Genomic DNA, 17317 nt, shown 5'->3' with positions numbered 1-17317 from the left:
ACCGTTTGGCCCGTTGAGCCCGTTTCACCCTTAGTCCACCCGGCATCAATGATACGCCCGCCAATCCAAAGTTCAACAGACATTACTAGAGGGCACATCGCAACAGCGTACCCAATTGCCGGGTGCGACCTATCCATCCATCCGTGTTCCCGCAAACGATGAAGTTTGCCAGCGAAGTCAGCTGAGGCCCCGGCCAAGCCAGGCCAGGGAACCGTCATTAGAAGTCAATTCCCTCACTCGTAAAACGTCACTCAAGTGGCAGGACGATGGCAAGACCGATGATGTTCCATTTCTCCCCTGCCCCAAAACACCAGTTTTAATCTGATACCAAACTTCTACCCTTTCCCAGTCAATTGGCCACTCCAAAAAGAAGTCCCAAATGCTCACTTCATGGATTGAACTCCCCAGAGAAGATGACGCCTCGGTGTGAGTGAAATCCGGCTCCGCTGCTTGGCAACTAGTGCCACCGGCGGGACTCTGAGCAAAACTTGAGATACCCAACCCGACGGTGTCAGTCTGACTCGAGTGAAAAACAACGGCCCTTGACCCCGTCATTAGCAATGGAGATAGAGATAAAGATAAGACCTCAGACCACCTGTTTACTCCGGTGTAAGCAGACCTGGCGAGGGTAGTGATATCAGAAGATCGTGATCTCGTTCCGTCCAAGGGAAATGAAAATGGTAAATCAGAAGGGAAAACTCTGCAAGGACTTGAGCAAGTTGGTATCCAGCGCAGCGCAAGAGAAAAGCAGGCAGAACACGAGAGGCATAAGTCACTTGAGAATCTGAAAAGTCGGAGCAGAGCAGAGAGCAAAAAACGAGGTAGCCAATAGATATCAGGTCATGCCCCCTAGGGAATCACTCCAAGATGAAGAAGATGAGAAGACAAAGGCGACGAAGCAGGAGACGACGATGAGAAATGGACTGAGCAGCGAAAAACCATAGTACACCGAATGAAGAAGCAAAGAAGGCTCCAATCTCCCTGTCCAGATTCCCTCGAAAATCAACTTGAATGACCGCCTGCCATAGGTTCCTCAGATCATAAAAAGAGACGTTCCGACGTTGGAGAGAACTTGCAACGTCCCAACAGCTTTCTCAGACTGAGAAAGAGAACGATGCAGGTCTCAAAGCCAGTCTCCAGGTGCCCCATCAATCAACGACGACGGTACTTGGACACCTAACCCTGGTAAGCAGAAAAGCCGTTGTTGAAGTTCTGGCCCGGGGGAGGCTGGTTCCACTGCGCGTTGGACTGCTGACCACGGCCGTAGCCGCCGGCGCTCGGCGGGCCGGGGCTGTAGCCCATGGGCTGGGCACCGTAGCCGGCAGGCGACTGAGCCTGAGGGCCACCGTAGCCCGGCTGCTGGCTCGGAGCGTAAGAACCTACGGGAGCGTTAATATCCGCGCTCGGAGCAACAGCCTCGCGGGAATACCTACCACCGTACTGGTTGAAATAAGTTGAGGGAGTGCCGGGATAGCCAGGGGTCTGCGCGCTCTGAGGGCTGTATTGCTGGTTGGGGTCAAAGTGCTGCGGATGGCTCGGCGTCTTGTCCTTGCCCCACTGTTGAACTTTGTCAGTCTCGTGCTACCACCAGACATCCGAGTAAGAGATACGTACGCTACACTTGAGCGGGCGGCCATTCACATTGTAGCCGTTCAGCTGGCAGATGGCCATGGCAGCGTTCTCATGTGTATCCATCTTGACGAAAGCGAAGCCACGATCGGCCTGGAAGCGAGACTCGACGACAAAACCGAAGTTCTGGAACAGCGGAACGATATCGTTCTGGGTCGTGTACGGGGTCAGGTTGCCAACGTAACAGGTCGTCTGCCAAGCCGGGGTCTGGTTGACGATCATATCGTAGCTGTGGACGCCATGGGTAGGGAAATGGTGATGACCGTACGGGGTGGTCGGGGTCATGCCCATTTGCTGCATGGCCTGCTGCTGGGCCATGGACGGCTGTCCTTTTTGATTGGCCCAATTGCAGCGAATGGCGCGGGAGCCGAGCCACTCGCCGTCCATGGAGCTCAGCGCCTTCTCGGCATCCGGACGCTCGCGGAACGCCACGAAGCCATAACCGCGAGAGCGACCAGTCTTCATGTCCCACATGACGCGAGCCTCAGAGACGGAGCCAAAGGCGGAGAAGGCCTGGAGGAGGACCTCATCATTCACCTCGTTGGAGAGATCGCCGACGAAGATGTGGAAGTGGTTGGAAGTGTCCTCCTTGTTGGTGTTGTTCGACTGGTAGGCCCAGTTGACGCGGATTTCCTAAATAATGCAAATTAGCACGACCAATTGTATTTTCCATGATATCGCGCGGCCAAACACACCGACTGGTGAACACGGCGGCCGTTCAGAGTCTGCATGGCGCGCTCGGCAGCACCGGGGTCGTCGTACTCAACGAAGCCGTAGTTGTAGCCCTTGGCCTGATTTTATCTCAAGGGTCAGCGGACAGAGGTGCCAAGAAAGATCGGGAAGCCAGCACTTACGTTCTTGTCCGGAATGATCTTGACACTCTGAACATGCCCCGTAGTCTCGAAGATCTGGCGCAAGACGTCTTCGGTGACGCGAGGGTCCAAGCCTCCAACATACAGCGCACGCTTGTTCGGCTCCGGAGCAGCACGGCGGCCGAAAGGACCACCGCTGCCGGGCGACATCATGCCGCTCTTGTCGCCGCCCGCACCCATGGGCGAGGTGATAGCGGTTGGAATCGGGTTCGTGTTCTGGGGAATATGGAGAGGTGGCGGGGGCAAGTGCGACGGGCCAGAGCCGGCGTTCTGACCATTCTCGTAGCCAGGTGCGCCCGCGTTGGGCTGCGGAGGAGGAGGCAGTTGGCCAGAAGTCGTGGGGGGACCGTTGTCAGCCATGTTTGCGAGAGCTGTTTGGAAAGAGTCTCAGCTGCTGGAGCAAAGAAGATGGCGACGAGCGGAAGATGGCCCTTTCTTGGGCAGCGGGGACTCCACTGAGGAGACTGCTTCTGCAGGGTAAAATGCTTGCCTCGCGGAGGAGACAAAAAGGAGCAGGAACCTGCGACGTATCCCAGAGTTTTCCTCTTAAGCAATCCCACAAGCAGTGTCGCAGTGTCACTGCAGGTGAGACGAGAAAGCGGAAAACAGCTTGGAGCTGAAATGCGAAGTCTTTTCGCTTTGTGAAAGCGGCAGCTTGAAACCAACCGGAACTGACAGATGTGGTCAATGCAAGCTGGGATTGAAGACCCGTAATCTGTACTGATTACCGTATGATGTCGTCGGAAAGCGGAGCGGAGCGTCACACGGTCGATGGAAGGAGCCGGACAATAAGTGGAGCAGGAAGTCGTCGTGCAGCGAAAAGCACAGAAGCAGACACTCAAACCCGGGCTGCGTTGGAGCTGTGACGAGGAGATGGCGAGGAAATAAGACAGACCCCGAATTGACGACGACGGCGATGATGATAAGGAGATTGGAGCAGAGAAACAACAAAAGAAGAGGGAAAAGACCCGGCCGTTAAAGGAGGAGAGCCCCCAAAATCAAAACAGCGCCGGCCGATCCAAGAGGATACGTGACAACCTTCCTTGATGTTGAAAGGAGGCTAGGGAAAAAGGAGATGCAAGAGAGCAGGCATCACCAAGAGGAGGGGAATTTTGATCGTGCCATTCAACTGGATTGTTGGCGAGTATCACTGGGCGCTGAAAGAACAGGACACGGTCCTCATAGTGGTCATAGCGTGGTAGCCCCTCCTCACATGAAAGTTCACAGATCCTTGTTCGATATCAAGTCGCCTCAGCCAGAGATGAGGAGAGGCCTTGCTGTCCTGTACCATAAATCCCTTGAGGTGGTGATGCAACGCACAGATCCGTTTGAACGAGGCGTGACCAGGGTCCCGATGAGACCAATCGACTGCAGCCCCAGAGCGTACCTAGGCCCCAGCCATGAGACTGATGACTTCCTCTCGCCTTGAAGAATCTAGGTACAAACCCCACATCTTACATGTAGGAATTAGAGTAACTTGACTTGTGGCGGCAGCGATGCACTGTGTGAAATTGAAGTGCGCTGATATAGCTGCAGAAAACGAACTGTTGTCCCGAGACAGGTCGAGGTTGGGTCTCCAGAACCTGGAATCACTTGTACTTTCAGAAATTTGCTGACGGTACCTTTAACTCGGAAGTTTGAGATGGTTCGTTTGGAACCCATCTGATGTGCCGTGACGGACGTGAGCGAGACGGCAGGGAGCTTGAACCTTAAGAGCTGATTGGCCGACGGTGGAGCCAGGACCCTCTTTTGCTCCCGGCCCCAGGCTCCAAAGTGACCCACCACAAGCCACCACCCGAGCCCACGCACATCCCAATGGTGGCGCATCACGCGTTAATGACTTAAAGGTACTCGCGATTCCATCACCAAACGATCTTCATCTCCATTCAGCTCTGGAATACAAACGAAAAAACAGCTCCTGGTGGATTGCGATCATTGAACACCACTGAAACATCTTTCTGGATACGGTCTACCCAATCGCTTGCCGTATGTCAGCTGTGCGTTTGCCTTGACCCTTTATTGTACCAGCCTGGAAACATCCCCGATTTCCGGTCTGCACAGCTCCCAACCGTCCATTATCGACTTTGGCCCGCAGGATCCCTCCCGTGTCACCGAAGTTCTCGAGCAAGGGTCATTGGCTCGCGAAGATCTCAGACGCCATTTTCTAGACCTTCCAAGTTACTCGGCCTCGTAATCGGAGGGCCACTCAATATGGCGGGTCAGCGGCCGCTTGATGTCTTGCCACAAGTGGTCAATGATGTGGTAAGTGAACAAGTCAACTCTGGAAAATAAAAAACGAAAGAAAGAAAGAAAGAAAAAAAGAAAAAACAACCTGCAGACCTGGCAGTTCATCTTCGCTAACTCGATGCTTCCAAAGTTGGTCACCGTAGCCAAGGCCTTCAGATCTGGCCGACGAGATGGCAAGGGGAACCCCGCCGCGGCCTCCGCGGCCATAAAGGCGCGCATTCCTCCTGCTATTGAGAAGTTCAACTGTGCACTGGACGAATTGGAGTGTGAGCTTGTAAGCATGCTAGTAAAGATCTGGCGTTTTGAGTTAGGCTAACATTCGCGAAGCTCATCTGCAAGGCGGTCCTCGAGCGAGACCTAAGGCAACTGAGAGCAAGCCGGCAACCACCGCCGCCAGAGCCAAAGCAGATTGCTCCCCCTGCACCGATGGTCATCGACTTTGATTCCGCGAATATGCCGACAATGGACCCTTTTGCAGGCTTGGCGGGACATCCTCAGCCCGCGACGCAGACCAACAGGCCGGTCGCCCCGTTCCCAAACATGGGTTTTGATCCCGCATCGCCTGAGGTGGCGGGAGTTCCTAACCCCAAGACGATCCCTAAGCTCAAGGATGGTAATGCCCTAAATCGACCGGCCATTACTGCCACCGCTGCCGCTGTAGCAACGGGCAGTCCTGCTAGCACGCCCCCGAAGAGAGACGCCAAAGCCCCGGCGCACCAGGTACCCAGACCGGTTGTCGTAGCGACGGCTCCGCAGACGCCTCTGCACCATCAAACGCAAGTCAAATCAGCCTCTGTTCCAGTATTAAACAGACAGGCACCTACACCAACTCCTGGCAATGCCCCAGGCCAACTTTCGACGGCCACTTCTACCCCAGCATCCAGTGGAAACGAGAAGCTCTTCACCGACATGACGTTCTCGGTTGCGCCTCCCTCTGGCGACGCACAGGCCCAGACGCAACGAAGGGCATCACAGCAATCACTGCAACCGCCAGCGACTCACACGCCGAACGCGGAAGCCGGGCATGTGCCAAACCTGAACGTGGACCAGTTCCTGGGAGGTCCAGCGGATGTGGCCAACATGGGACTAGGAATCGTCCAGGGTGACAAAGCCGGGGAGAACGCCAACACGGCCGACGTCGATGACAAGATCAACGGCCTCTTCGATCTGGGGCCCGGGAGCATCGAAAACATGGACCTTGAATACGACATGGGCAACGGAGATAACAGCAACTTCAACGACATGTACTTTGCCGGGGGCGAGAGTAACAGCGGGGCTGGCGAGTTTGACGATGCATTTTTCAACCTGAATGGGTGATCGGGTGATCCGGGACATGGTAGGGAGGGTTTACCAGCTGCCGTTATGTGGCAGGAGTTTCGGGCACATGGGATATATATGGTCTAGGTAGATACCATTTTGGCTTTGGAACAGTCGGAAGATGCTGGCAATTCAAGAACTCATCATAATACTGCCGAAATTCGCCATGCCCCTTAAGTCCTGCAAAAAGGTAGCCAGAACCACACCCAAAAGTATCTACAAGTGAAAAGATTCGGAAACATTACCGCCATTGCGCCACCCTCACGGCTGCTGCGTCATCTTCCACATATCCCCCAGCATACCCGGGAACGCGGGATTCCTCCAGTCGGTCCAGTCGTGGTTCATCAACCCCCACGTCTCGTCAGAATCCACCTTCTTATCTCGCACATAATAGCTCCCCTGGATCGCCCACACGGCCCAGTCGGCGTCGTTGCCCCGCATATACGACACCAAACACTTGAGGTAGCGATCGTCCTTCTCGCTCAGCCCCTGGTACTGAACCTCGCCGCCTTCCATACCGACACCAAACTCGCTCAAGATCAGCGGGCCCGTGTACGCCTTGCCTTGCTCCAAGACAAACCCGACGAAGGCACCGTACTGCGCCTTCACAATGTCGCAGTTCTCAAACACGTCCGGGTACGTCACAGTGAAGCTGTACGCATGCATTTCCCACACATGTTTTCCCGCCCACCCGCTCGTGTCAAGCATCTTGCTCTCGTCACGCACGTGCAGCAGGTCGGTCGAGCTCTGCGTCCCGCCGACGACCACCAGCACGTCCGGGTTGGTCGCGTGCACGAGGTCGCCGGCCTGCTTGACGTACCTAAACCAGTCGGCGCGGCCGTTGAGGCTGCCCTGCAGCAGGAACTCGCGGATCTCGTTGCGCAGGCCCATCGCGACGACGCCCCGGTGCGAGCGCGACCAGGCCGCCATGGCCCGTAGCCCGTCCAGCCAGTTCTGCGTGTGGAAGTACCGGCTGTTCCACGGGTTGTAGCCGAAGCCGGTGTCCCACCAGCCGTTGCCGTCGTTGATGTTGCAGCACCACGAGGCCTTGCTGACGTGGTTGTCGAGGAGGGTCAGGACCCCCCGAGCGAAGAGCTTGTCGACGGCGGCGGCGAAGACGTCGCGGGTGGTGGTGCTGGGCGTGATCCAGGGGTTGTGGGAGACGGCGCGGTTGTACAGGGCCGTCATGTCCGCGGCCGGGACGCCGGCTGCGGTAGCCGCGGCCGCGAAGGAGGAGGCGACGGGCAGGTCCGGGTTGAGGGCGTGGTCGGTGCTGTAGGTCAGGCGCACGCAGGTGAAGTTCTGGGCGGCGATCCAGTCGACGATGTAGTCGATGGATTGGTGCTGCAGCCCCTCGGGGACGTTGGTCTCCATGTGCCCGGCCCAGTTGACGCAGCGGAGCTTGACGCGGTTGTTGTTGGCATCGAGTATCCAGCGGCTGGACGAGTGGAGGGGAAGGGGAGGAGGCACGGCGGCGTGTATGACAGGGGTGAGCAGGCCGAGGACGGCCAGGAAGTGGTGGAGGACCGCCATGGTCACTTCACTCCGGGCAGGGCTGAGGGACGATGATGTGGGAAGATGGTGATATATCCAAGCAAGCAGTGGGCGGGGATCAACTGGCACCTCAGGACGACGTCATGAAACGAGCGACAACTAGACAATAAACGAGGGTCGTCCTGTCAAAAGTGTCAAAAGTCAATGAGAGGAAGGAAGACAAAGGGAAACGAGCGGCACTTCCTCTTCTTGATTCAAGGCCGTGCCAAGGTCACTTCTCAACTTCAACCAAGTCAGGCGCGGGCAGGTGCCAGAAACAGGACTTATAAGGTGCCATGTGTAGAGCCACAGCTGATTCTTCCGAAAAAGGGGCTTCACCTTAGTCGTCGGTACCGTAGTTCATAGAGGACCGCGAAGAATGCAACGCCGCCTAAACAAACCCGCCACCTTGAATCTTACTCATGGTTTTGGTTCACTCGACAGCCGCACGAGGTCAGGGGCAGGTTAGTCACTGGTAGTGCTGTGTAGATCTCAGCTGAAAGCAACCTTCCAAGTTTAAGCGGCCAGACGAAGACGGGACCGGGAAAAAGGACAAGTGATAACTGAGAATTGATGGGGCTCAAAGTTCGACTCGTGGTCTGGTCTTGTGATTGGCAGTCGTCCGAATTGGGAATTTAATGAGGCAAAGAGGTGAAATCCAGAGGCGCGGGCCGGTATTGGTGGGCTGGGGTGCCAACCCGGACCCCGACCAGGCCCAATTTGTTTTAGTGCCGGGAGTGCAAGTTCGCCTCATGATCTGTGCTCCTGTCCCTTTTCCAAGCCAACAAACTTAAAAGGCGAAAGGACATCAGCGGCGCACTACCCCTGCCCGCCACTGGCCTTGCTGTGTGGTGGTGCGTCATGACGCCTGAAGGGCCGTCACAAACGATAATCACGGGTACTTGGCTGGCTGGGATTGGTGAGTTCCGCGCAATGCAGAGCCTGTCTCGCTGAGTGGTCATCTCGTCGCATCTCGAGATCACCAATGCAGCCTCCCAGATTCCTGTTCGAGTGCCCAAGTCCAAGAGAGTGGCGTCAGTCTCTGGTGACTATGGGTTCCGTCGGGTGTGGTCATGGTTCCCGTTTCTGGAGTATCCGTACTACCGCCAACTGGGAACCCTGTGATCGTTGGCCGCCGGGTGCATTGTCCGGGAGGGCACCGTATGACATCCCTTCCCGGACGTCGAATCTTACACAGCTTCTCAACTCTCGCCATGCTTCAACAGGCAACGCACTTGACTGGTAATTGTGTGGCTAAAGACAACTGAATCTAAACGCTTCTAAGACAAACATCGGATTATTCAATTATGCCAGCCTCACCGGGTGGTTGCTCCCAGAGCTGGGCAAAAAGTAGTAATTACAAGGCATACTCATCATATAGTCATCGTCAGTCGTCAGAAACGAACATAGAAGGCGCAATGACAGGCGCCACTAAGGCGCATATGGCCAAGCTGGCGGTCAAGGGAGCGCTGTACCCCTATGGTTCCCTCAAAATGTCCATGTCCAAGTTCCAAGGTTCGCTTGTGATTTCCTCAAAGTTGTAGGAATCACGTTCATGTCTAACAGAGGGAGGAGTGATGTTGTTCAGGACGGCGGAGAGCGAGGTTCAGCACTCGCCCCTGCGGCTGTGACTGTTGCCGTTGCAGCCGCGTTGGCATTCGCGTTCGCGGTCGAAGTAGTCCCCGCCTTGGCCTCGAGCTCCCGGCGCTTCGCAAGCAGACTCTTGAAAGCACCGAGACACTGCACCAAGGCCTCCTCGTCGTGCGCGCAGAAGCGGTAGCTCTTCTCGTCCGTGATAATCTGCAGGCAGTGCTTCTTGGTCCGGCTCATTGGGTCTGTCTCGACCACATTGACGATCGACGACATGTACATGACGAACAGCACCGACGACTCGGCCTCGTTCTTGTACAGGATGAGGTTCCTTGGCCGCACGACGCCCCACGATTTCTTCCACTGGCGCACCCCCCCTTTGCTGCGGTGGAACCACATCCAACCCTGCCAGATGACGCGGTCCGGGTCGGCCTCGTGGTGGTGTGTCCCACTGACCCGGCTGCCGGTGGCCCCTCCTCCTAAACTGGGTCTGGATGGCCCTGGCGAGGTGGATGGTTGCTGGACCGCCAAGCTCTCAAAAGATGCGCCTGGTATCCGGTGCATGTCCGAGTCAGAGAAATCCGAATGGCTTGCCAGCTCGGTGCCCGAAAGACCCGAGGAATCAAACTGCGACGCCCTCCGGGCAAAGGGCGGCTTTCCAAGATTGCGTATCGGAGGCTCGGGTGGTTCGGGAGAGGTCGATAAGAAATGGTCCGCTGATGCCACCACTGAGCGGTTCGAGTCGGCGTTGCCCAGCTGGACCCCAGGGAGGAACGGCGGTGATCGGACAACAGGACTGGCCAGGAACATCTCCTCTTCCTCCTCTTCTATTCTGGCATCCAGCCGGATTAGGTTGACCCACTCCTCAGCATCCTTCAGTGTTGGCGCCTGGAAGTGATAGTTTTTGGAGGGCGAAAATAAGCCGAACACGTTTTGTCGTTTGTTCTTGGGGTCTTTTAGGAGTGTTACGGCGGTCAAGTCGGATAGGTAAATCTTGCGCCGAAGTTTCTCCTCCTTATCCGACTTATAGATGGAGAGCGTGTTCGGTCGCAGGACAATGTAAATGGTTCGCCATGTCTGCATCGTCGCGGTCAGAATGGACGCCCCTCACAGTTTCTCGTTAACAGAGTCGAGCCCTACCTTTGTCTTTTGCGTGCGCTTCTGCACATAGCCGCTCTTGATGACGCGGTCGAACTCAAAGCTGCCGTTCTGGTTCACGGGGGAGTACGTGTCCACAGCCAGGCGACTCCGACGTTTTTGCTCAGGCGCTGTTGTCTGTGGCAGCACGGGGATTGGCTTGGGAGTTCGCTCATCGGGTCGCGGGTCGGCCGAGATGGACAAGGCCGCCAATTGTCTTTGTACTTCCGCCATGAATCCGGCGTCCGTGCAAAGCAGCAAAGAGTGTTGAACAGTAGCCACGGCGGTGATGTGATAGCGGTATGATGCTGAGTCAAACAGAGGTGGGAGGGAATGAATAGTGCTTTGAACGAGGCACACCTTTGAGGTATGAAGGAGGCCTGAGGGTCGTTGGGCGTGATCTAGTCCAGGTGACCGGCGACGGATGAGCAGGCAGGGCAAGGCAGGGGATTGCGGACTAGGTAGAAGTGAAGATGTAGGAGCCAGTGCTGAATGATTCTCGTCTGGAAAGAAGGCAGTGTCATGCCCCTAACCCAGGGAGAACGTCGAATGTGCTATGTTTGGGTCGCGCTGGTTTAAGGGCCGGTGGTATTGCTTGGCCCAGAATACTTTAGCTTGAGCCTTTCCCAGGCGTGCACCCAAAACCAGAGACCAGAGGCAATGGTGAGACTGAAGGAAGTGGCTGCGCCTGGTGCCGCAGAGCTGGCCGCAGGTGGTGAGGCCGCACCTCAAATCGCCAAACGGTCAGCAGCCGGCGATAACGCTGGCATTCAGGCGGCAGCAAACAAGCATCGGAGCCTGCGGGAACGTTCGACTTCTAGGCGCGTTGTGGCAGAGTTTGGACCGCCGAGGATCAATTGCTTTGCCGGGACGAGTCCGGGATAGTACGAGATGGTGGAGCCGAATCTAGCCATTGGATGGCAGTCGGGCAACTTGAGACGGCTCTTCATGCGGCTCTCAAGTGTTGGTGGAGGAGGAAAGCTCGCCCTGTTTCAGAAGCGAGTGTCGACATTCCAGAACTGGCCATGCTTGGATCCCCACCGGCAGTGCCCTGGCTGCTTCCTCCTTTTGAATCGTTCCAGGGAGACTTGGTGCAAAGAGCTTAGCGTACACGATTATCGTTAGCGTGCCAAGCCTAGTTCAACCGTTAGCCGATGCCGGGGTAGAACTGGGGAACCCAAGAATTTTCTTCTGAAGCGATGTGATGAGGTTTGTTGCATATCAGGTTGCCCAAACCATTTCTCTTCACAACCTTTGTCTGCGCCTGTTAAGCCATGTTTCGAAGGGATATCTTTGTTGAAGCTTCTGCGAATACTTGTACGAGAATCCTGCAAGAGTCGAATATGCAGACACGTAGCGGAGTTGATAGTGTAAGTTAACCACTCCACTCGTTTCATGACTTCATCTCGGTATCCATTGCAGGTTTCCTCCACACTCTTCGTCTTCCAGGTTGCTCTGGTTATCGACGATCCGTCGAGCCTAAATGCCTCGGTGAGCAAAATGATTTCCATAAGTGGTTCTTCAACGCGGTGTTCGCTTTCAGCGGCGTAATAGATGAGTGAGTGCCTGGTATCCATGTACTCTGCGTACTTGAATGCACAACTCAAACCTGCAAGCGTGACTCACTTGTTCTTTTGCTTCTACCATCTTGGATTATGTTGCTGGCGGACTTCGTTCCAAGTGGAAATGGCTGCTTGGTCTTGGCGAGGTCGGCGAAGAGTCACAGCTTCGAGGAGCTGTCCACACGATGCTGATCATTGGCTCGGTCTCGTCGTTGTGCAGCTGCAATGAGGACCCGCCACTGCTCTAATCTCTCACCAGTTATGGAAGGAACGTGTAAGGGGAATTCGTTGGAGACAGGACCTTGACATCGCCAATCACAAAGACAGTGTCGTCCCAATCATAAAATGCCGGTGCTGGACGTGAGCGCAATAGGTTGGCCAACTCATTCTGCAACCGCCTGAGACACAAGAAATCCAATATTGCCCAAATTCTTACCTGACTTCTATCGCCAGTGCTTTCTACTCCGGTCTTCGTGCTTGACACCCAGACACCAACCATGGCAGATCCGCAACCTAGTAAGCTCTCGGAACAGATCTTTCAAGAGCTCAAGAGCACAGAGTTTGCGTGCTCCTCGTTGAAGCCGCTCTCGGGAGGGACAGCCAATTTCATCTTCAAGGGCACTCTCACGAACCCCCTTCCGGACGGAACAAAGGAGGTGGCTGTGAAACATGGCGAGGACTTCATTGCGTCGATGCCCGAATGGCAGATCCCCACAACCCGCTGCGTAAGTCTCCTCTTCTCGCAAATTACGCAGCCAGCCTGTGGTCGCTAACTGTCGCGTGTAGCGAGCTGAGGTGGAATGCCTGAGAGCCCTTGGCGGGCTGCCGGCGACTGTGGGCACATACACCGTCCGAGCGCCCAAACTCTACCACTTCAACCCGGAAACCAACACCCAGGTCCAAGAGTACCTCCCCGAGGCGCTGAGTCTCAAGGACTATGCTCTCAAGCACTTCTCGCCTCGAGACCCGTCCAGGAAGCCGCTCTGTTTTGAACTCGGGCGGAACCTCGGTGCCTGGCTCCGCGGTTTCCACCGTTGGGCGTCGCTTCCGGAGCAGTCGGCGTTTCGCGAGAAGATGAAGGCGAACGCGCCCATGCAGAAAATTAAGCATCGCGCGAACTACGCGACGCTGGTAGACACAGTCGCCAACTTCCCGTCCATTCTTGGTGATGCAAAAGGGATATTCCAGAAAATTCAAGAGGAGACGGCTGCAGAACTCGACAGATCTGACCTCCAGATCACCCACGGAGACTTTTGGACCGGAAAGTAAGTGGCTTGCCAGTTGTAGCCAGGTCCCTTCATATTCCGTAGGCTGACGTTGGAAACAGCGCCCTCTTGCCAGATTGGCCGCTGAGAGAAGGAACCGAGACACTTGTCTTCATCGTAGACTGGGAGGTGTGCCAGTTCAGCCTCCCCCCCCTCGACCTGGGGCAGATGATTGCCGAGCTGTACGAGCTGTCTCTGTTCAAGGGCATGGACGAGGGGAAATGGCTGATTGAAGGGTTCACCGCGGGTTATGGTGATGTGAATGCCGAGTTCGCCTTTCGCACTGCGCTTCACGTCGGGACCCATCTCATCGCCTGGGGCACGCGAGTGCCGGGCTGGGGCTCCGAGACGCAGGTACAGCAGGTTGTTGGCGTGGCCAAGGAGATCATTCTGCGCGCCTGGCATAAGGACCGCGCGTGGTTTGAGGCGAGCGATCTGGCTTGCCTGTTTAGCGGCCAGTGAGTTCGCGCCGTTCCATTGGAGACAGACCACAGAGGAAGACTCCGTTATTCGTTTCTACTGTGTGCCCGAGGGCTCTCGTGATCTGCGCCTTGTGCTGACATACCGATCTCAACATGGAGGCTAGACAATCCCTACAATAGTCTCCCAGCTGGACATGAGGATGAGAATGACTGATCGGTGGCTGTCGTGGATCTGACACCACGTTTTGGGCGCGCGTGCGAAGGGTGGGGGCACTGGTATTGAGCAGAAAGACCGAGTTGTCTAGGAAGAGGGCTGCGTGAGAGGTTCATTTAAATATTTCAAGGGGTATGTATGGTAGGTGGTCGGGGCGGATCGAGGACTGGATGATACCCTAACCCTAACTCGTCCTCCAATTCCTGGAATTCAAACTTCAGTCTCGAGTTCTGTTAGTGACTCAAGGACTCAAATCTACGACCTTGACGACGTGACCTTGTACTCACAGACTTCCTGGCCCGTCGATTAAATCCATAATTAGTTTCAGTTATCGGCCATCTCGCATCATCCAACCCTATTACCATTACAAAAACATCAGAAGGCGTCAGTTTCATTTGACTTCATCTTATCAAAACCCAATAATCATCAGACAGTGATGGTCGAGTCAAAGTCAAGTGAGCCACTTCCACGGCCCTGCGAGAAATGCCGTATCCAGGAGGCCACTCTTGACAGCAGATCGCACCCTGTCTGCAGGTAAGCCGAACAACCTAACCCCCTTCTTTTACTGAGAAGTCCACACCTAACTACCTATTCCCCAGAGACTGCTTCATCAAATTCATCGGCACCAAATGCATCAAGCAGATCGGCCTCCTAGGTAAAGAGACCCGTCCACCGGCCCCATCATCGGGCGGCCGCCCAACTGGCACCCGACACTACCTGCTGGGCCTCTCCCTGGGCGTCTCCTCCACCGTCCTCCTGCACCTCCTCAACGAAAATGTCGAGTTCCAGCTCGCTAAGGGCCGCAACGCCCCCTTCGACCTCACCGTCGTCCACATCGACACCACCACCACTATTACCACCACCCTCCCAACCCAGACCCAGCAACCCACCTCCACCACCCCCTCCCCATCTCTTTGCCACGTAGCCGAGAAAACCCTCGAAGCCTACCGCGCCCGCTACCCGCGCTTCACCTTCATCACCCTCCCTCTGTCCTCAGCCCTCACCTCCTCCTCCGCCTCCGCCTTTACCTCAACCACCGACGACCGCCGCCAACCCGATCTACCATACCTATTCGAGACGAGCAGCAGCAGCACGACCACCACGGCCGCCTCCCGCGAGGATGTGACCCGCCACCTGACGCGGCGGGCGCTGCAGTCCCAGGCGCGAGCCCGCGGCTGCCAAGCGCTGCTGTTGGGCCACAGCACGACGGCGCTGGCGGAGCTGACGCTGGCCGAGGCGGCCAAGGGGAGGGGGTTTGCGCTGCCTTGGGTCGTGGGCGACGGGCCTGCTCCTCCGGCGAGTATCGGTTTGAGTTTGGGTGGTGAAGGAGGTGAGCCGGGGGATGGGGATGGAGGCGGTGAGGAGGATGAACACTATGAAAGTCGTCATCATCATGGTGCGGAAGCGGGGGGGCGAAGGAACGGGAATGGGATGGGACAAGTGGATAATAAAGACCCCCAGAGAGACAAGGATAAGGATAGGCTGCTAGTGTATCACCCCTTGCGGGACGCACTGCGCAAGGAGCTCGTCATCTACGCGGGGCTGGTCGAGCCACCGCTGACAGAGCTGATACAGGCGGATAAACAGGATGACGGGCTTGTGGTGTCGCACAAGGACCTCAGCATTGAGGAGGTCATGACGAGGTATTTCGCCGACGTGGAGGAGAGCTACCCGTCTGTGGTGGCCAACGTCACCCGGACGACGGGGAAGCTGGTGAGAGCTGGGGAGGAGGGCGCGGAGATTTGTGGGCTGTGCGGGTTGCCCCTTGACGAGGACGGTGATGAGCGGTGGAGGGGCGAGTTGGGCATTCAAAAGAGGTCTGGGACAGCGACGGCCACATGGTTGGGGAGACTGTGCTATGGCTGTGAGAGGTCGACTGCTGGATGATCACGGAAACGGATAGAATGAAATGTCAATCATCCGCGATTGGCGGAATTGTCTTTTGATGAGCTCGAGCTTCAAAGATGCCCGTCCCCTCCAAGCAGTTTAAACTCTAGGGCAGCCACCCTCGCTCGCTCTATACAGCCCTAAGCGCTGGTATAACCCGAAAAGAAGGCGCCCCCGATGCACTTTTCTACCTAACGCCAAAGCAACATGTCTAGACCCGTCACACCGTCTTCAGCGCAGCACTTGGCAGAAACCGGCCTTCGAGTTTCCTGACCAGTTTGTTCGTTTGTTCCGCCAGGGTCAGCGTCAGGATGGTGTGCGGCAGGATCCGAGCCAGATGAGGCAGGAAGCCCTTGTAAATGGCAAAAAAGCCCTCTGTCTTGATGGTCTTCGCTAGGCAGTCGAAGACGCCCGCGTAGAGGTTGCCGTTTTGGTTGTACATGCGGGACATTATCGTGTCTATCCAAGTCAGTATGACACGGCAGAAAACGCAAGATTGGCGGAGCTTACCCGGCGGATGCATCACGACACAGACTACGAAACCGCTGGCTGTACTGCTGGCCAGATGGAGAGGGGCGCCCTCCTCCATACCCAAATGCCGCTGCAGCCGGCGCTTTGCAAAGAAGTACGTCGGTAGCTGCACCGAACTCCCAAAACCGGTCCGAATCATGGCCGCCCCCACGCCGCGGTACAGACCGCGCACCCCTTCCCCGCGGTAGATCTGCGTCAGCCCATCCCAGGCGTTGCGGTACCGGTGCTGCGTGCCGACGGGCAGGAAGGGTGAGTAGCTCTGCAGGCGCGTCTTGACCAGGAAGAAGGGACTCCCCGCGGCGGCGCCCATGACGCCCGACGCTGCGCCGCAGAACATGTTGACGCCCAGGCTTTGCGTCTTGCCGTCCTTGAATATGAGGGTGGTCAGGGCGTCGCGCATTGGCTCGTAGAAGCCCAACCGGCAGCCGTTGAGCAGCACCTGGTAGATGTAGGCGCACCCAATGCCGCGGTAGATGCCGCGCAGGCCTTCGTTCCGGACGATGACGGAGACGCCGTGGAGCGGCCCGCGGTAGTGGTGCGGCTGGTGGCCCTTGTCCTGGAGCTCGCCCTGCAACTGCATGCGGATCTTGACCGTCTCGAAGGGGTGCGTCGCCGTCACGGCGCCGCAGGCAGCGATGCCGCCTGCTATGAAGGCGCTGGGGGCACAGCCATGTCAGTCTCCGAGCAAGTCATTAGGGGTCTAATATGGATGCGCGCGATGACACCTACCCAGCTGTTGTCGACATTGTGCTGGTTTCTGGCGTCGGGAATCAAGGCCGCCGGAATCGGCCCTTAGGGACGCTGTGCCGTCGAGTTACACTCGACGTTCGGCGGAGACTGTTGGGTGCCGAGCGTCACCTTCCCGGAAACATGCACACAAAAGAAACGATTGAAGAGATCAGTAGAACAACAGATGGGTATATCTCAGAGCGCGAGAAAGCAGCTGCCGGTGAGGCTGCGAATGACAACGCCGCTTATATCCGCCCCATTGGCGCTGACTCGGGCAGCGTGTCAGCGCACCGATAAGTTCAATGTCAAACGTTCCCGGCCCTTGCAGCCGCTAAGTGGGCATTTTTTGTCGTTTCAGTCAGCAACGAGCCAATCTCCGGCA

General features: G+C 56.5%; 8 protein-coding genes across 8 annotated transcripts; 3 read left to right on the top strand and 5 right to left on the bottom strand.

The window, feature by feature from the left end:
- Positions 1 to 1176: 1176 nt before the first annotated feature.
- On the bottom strand, positions 1177 to 2861 carry N657DRAFT_656295 (uncharacterized protein; the record flags this gene model as incomplete). Its single annotated transcript, XM_062794686.1, has 4 exons — positions 1177 to 1557; positions 1615 to 2262; positions 2325 to 2420; positions 2484 to 2861. 4 exons carry the CDS (start codon positions 2859 to 2861, stop codon positions 1177 to 1179), a joined length of 1503 nt encoding a protein of 500 aa, XP_062647765.1.
- Positions 2862 to 4356: 1495 nt separating this feature from the next.
- N657DRAFT_437411 (uncharacterized protein) lies at positions 4357 to 6196 on the top strand. Its single transcript, XM_062787369.1, has 4 exons — positions 4357 to 4498; positions 4597 to 4763; positions 4879 to 5022; positions 5076 to 6196. Exons 2-4 carry the CDS (start codon positions 4713 to 4715, stop codon positions 6063 to 6065), a joined length of 1185 nt encoding a protein of 394 aa, XP_062647764.1. The 5' UTR covers positions 4357 to 4498; positions 4597 to 4712; the 3' UTR covers positions 6066 to 6196.
- A 130-nt stretch (positions 6197 to 6326) lies between these two features.
- N657DRAFT_656293 (glycoside hydrolase family 5 protein) lies at positions 6327 to 7598 on the bottom strand (the record flags this gene model as incomplete). The annotated part of the gene is made up of 1 exon (XM_062794685.1): positions 6327 to 7598. One exon carries the CDS (start codon positions 7596 to 7598, stop codon positions 6327 to 6329), a length of 1272 nt encoding a protein of 423 aa, XP_062647763.1.
- Positions 7599 to 9013: 1415 nt separating this feature from the next.
- N657DRAFT_436861 (PH-domain-containing protein) lies at positions 9014 to 10900 on the bottom strand. The gene is made up of 2 exons (XM_062787366.1): positions 10329 to 10900; positions 9014 to 10265 (listed from the first exon to the last, which is right to left on the bottom strand). Exons 1-2 carry the CDS (start codon positions 10557 to 10559, stop codon positions 9183 to 9185), a joined length of 1314 nt encoding a protein of 437 aa, XP_062647762.1. The 5' UTR covers positions 10560 to 10900; the 3' UTR covers positions 9014 to 9182.
- Positions 10901 to 11328: 428 nt separating this feature from the next.
- N657DRAFT_437214 (uncharacterized protein) lies at positions 11329 to 12143 on the bottom strand. Its single transcript, XM_062787368.1, has one exon. The coding sequence runs from the start codon at positions 11900 to 11902 to the stop codon at positions 11447 to 11449; it is 456 nt and encodes a 151-aa protein (XP_062647761.1). The 5' UTR covers positions 11903 to 12143; the 3' UTR covers positions 11329 to 11446.
- A 196-nt stretch (positions 12144 to 12339) lies between these two features.
- N657DRAFT_645604 (uncharacterized protein) lies at positions 12340 to 13995 on the top strand. Its single transcript, XM_062792976.1, has 3 exons — positions 12340 to 12612; positions 12674 to 13152; positions 13215 to 13995. The coding sequence occupies exons 1-3, from the start codon at positions 12385 to 12387 to the stop codon at positions 13612 to 13614; spliced, it is 1107 nt and encodes a 368-aa protein (XP_062647760.1). The 5' UTR covers positions 12340 to 12384; the 3' UTR covers positions 13615 to 13995.
- Positions 13996 to 14224: 229 nt separating this feature from the next.
- N657DRAFT_619285 (uncharacterized protein) lies at positions 14225 to 15675 on the top strand (the record flags this gene model as incomplete). Its single annotated transcript, XM_062790558.1, has 3 exons — positions 14225 to 14322; positions 14388 to 15169; positions 15254 to 15675. The coding sequence occupies 3 exons, from the start codon at positions 14225 to 14227 to the stop codon at positions 15673 to 15675; spliced, it is 1302 nt and encodes a 433-aa protein (XP_062647759.1).
- A 5-nt stretch (positions 15676 to 15680) lies between these two features.
- Positions 15681 to 17284, bottom strand: N657DRAFT_645603 (mitochondrial carrier). The gene is made up of 3 exons (XM_062792975.1): positions 16936 to 17284; positions 16186 to 16862; positions 15681 to 16134 (listed from the first exon to the last, which is right to left on the bottom strand). Exons 1-3 carry the CDS (start codon positions 16950 to 16952, stop codon positions 15896 to 15898), a joined length of 933 nt encoding a protein of 310 aa, XP_062647758.1. The 5' UTR covers positions 16953 to 17284; the 3' UTR covers positions 15681 to 15895.
- Between the last annotated feature and the right edge of the window lie 33 nt (positions 17285 to 17317).

This window comes from Parathielavia appendiculata (assembly GCF_033297405.1).
Source record: "Parathielavia appendiculata strain CBS 731.68 unplaced genomic scaffold N657scaffold_6, whole genome shotgun sequence".
Lineage (NCBI taxonomy): Eukaryota > Fungi > Ascomycota > Sordariomycetes > Sordariales > Chaetomiaceae > Parathielavia > Parathielavia appendiculata.
The sequence above is the reverse complement of the archived record's forward strand: the minus strand, read 5'-3'. Positions and strand labels throughout refer to the sequence as shown.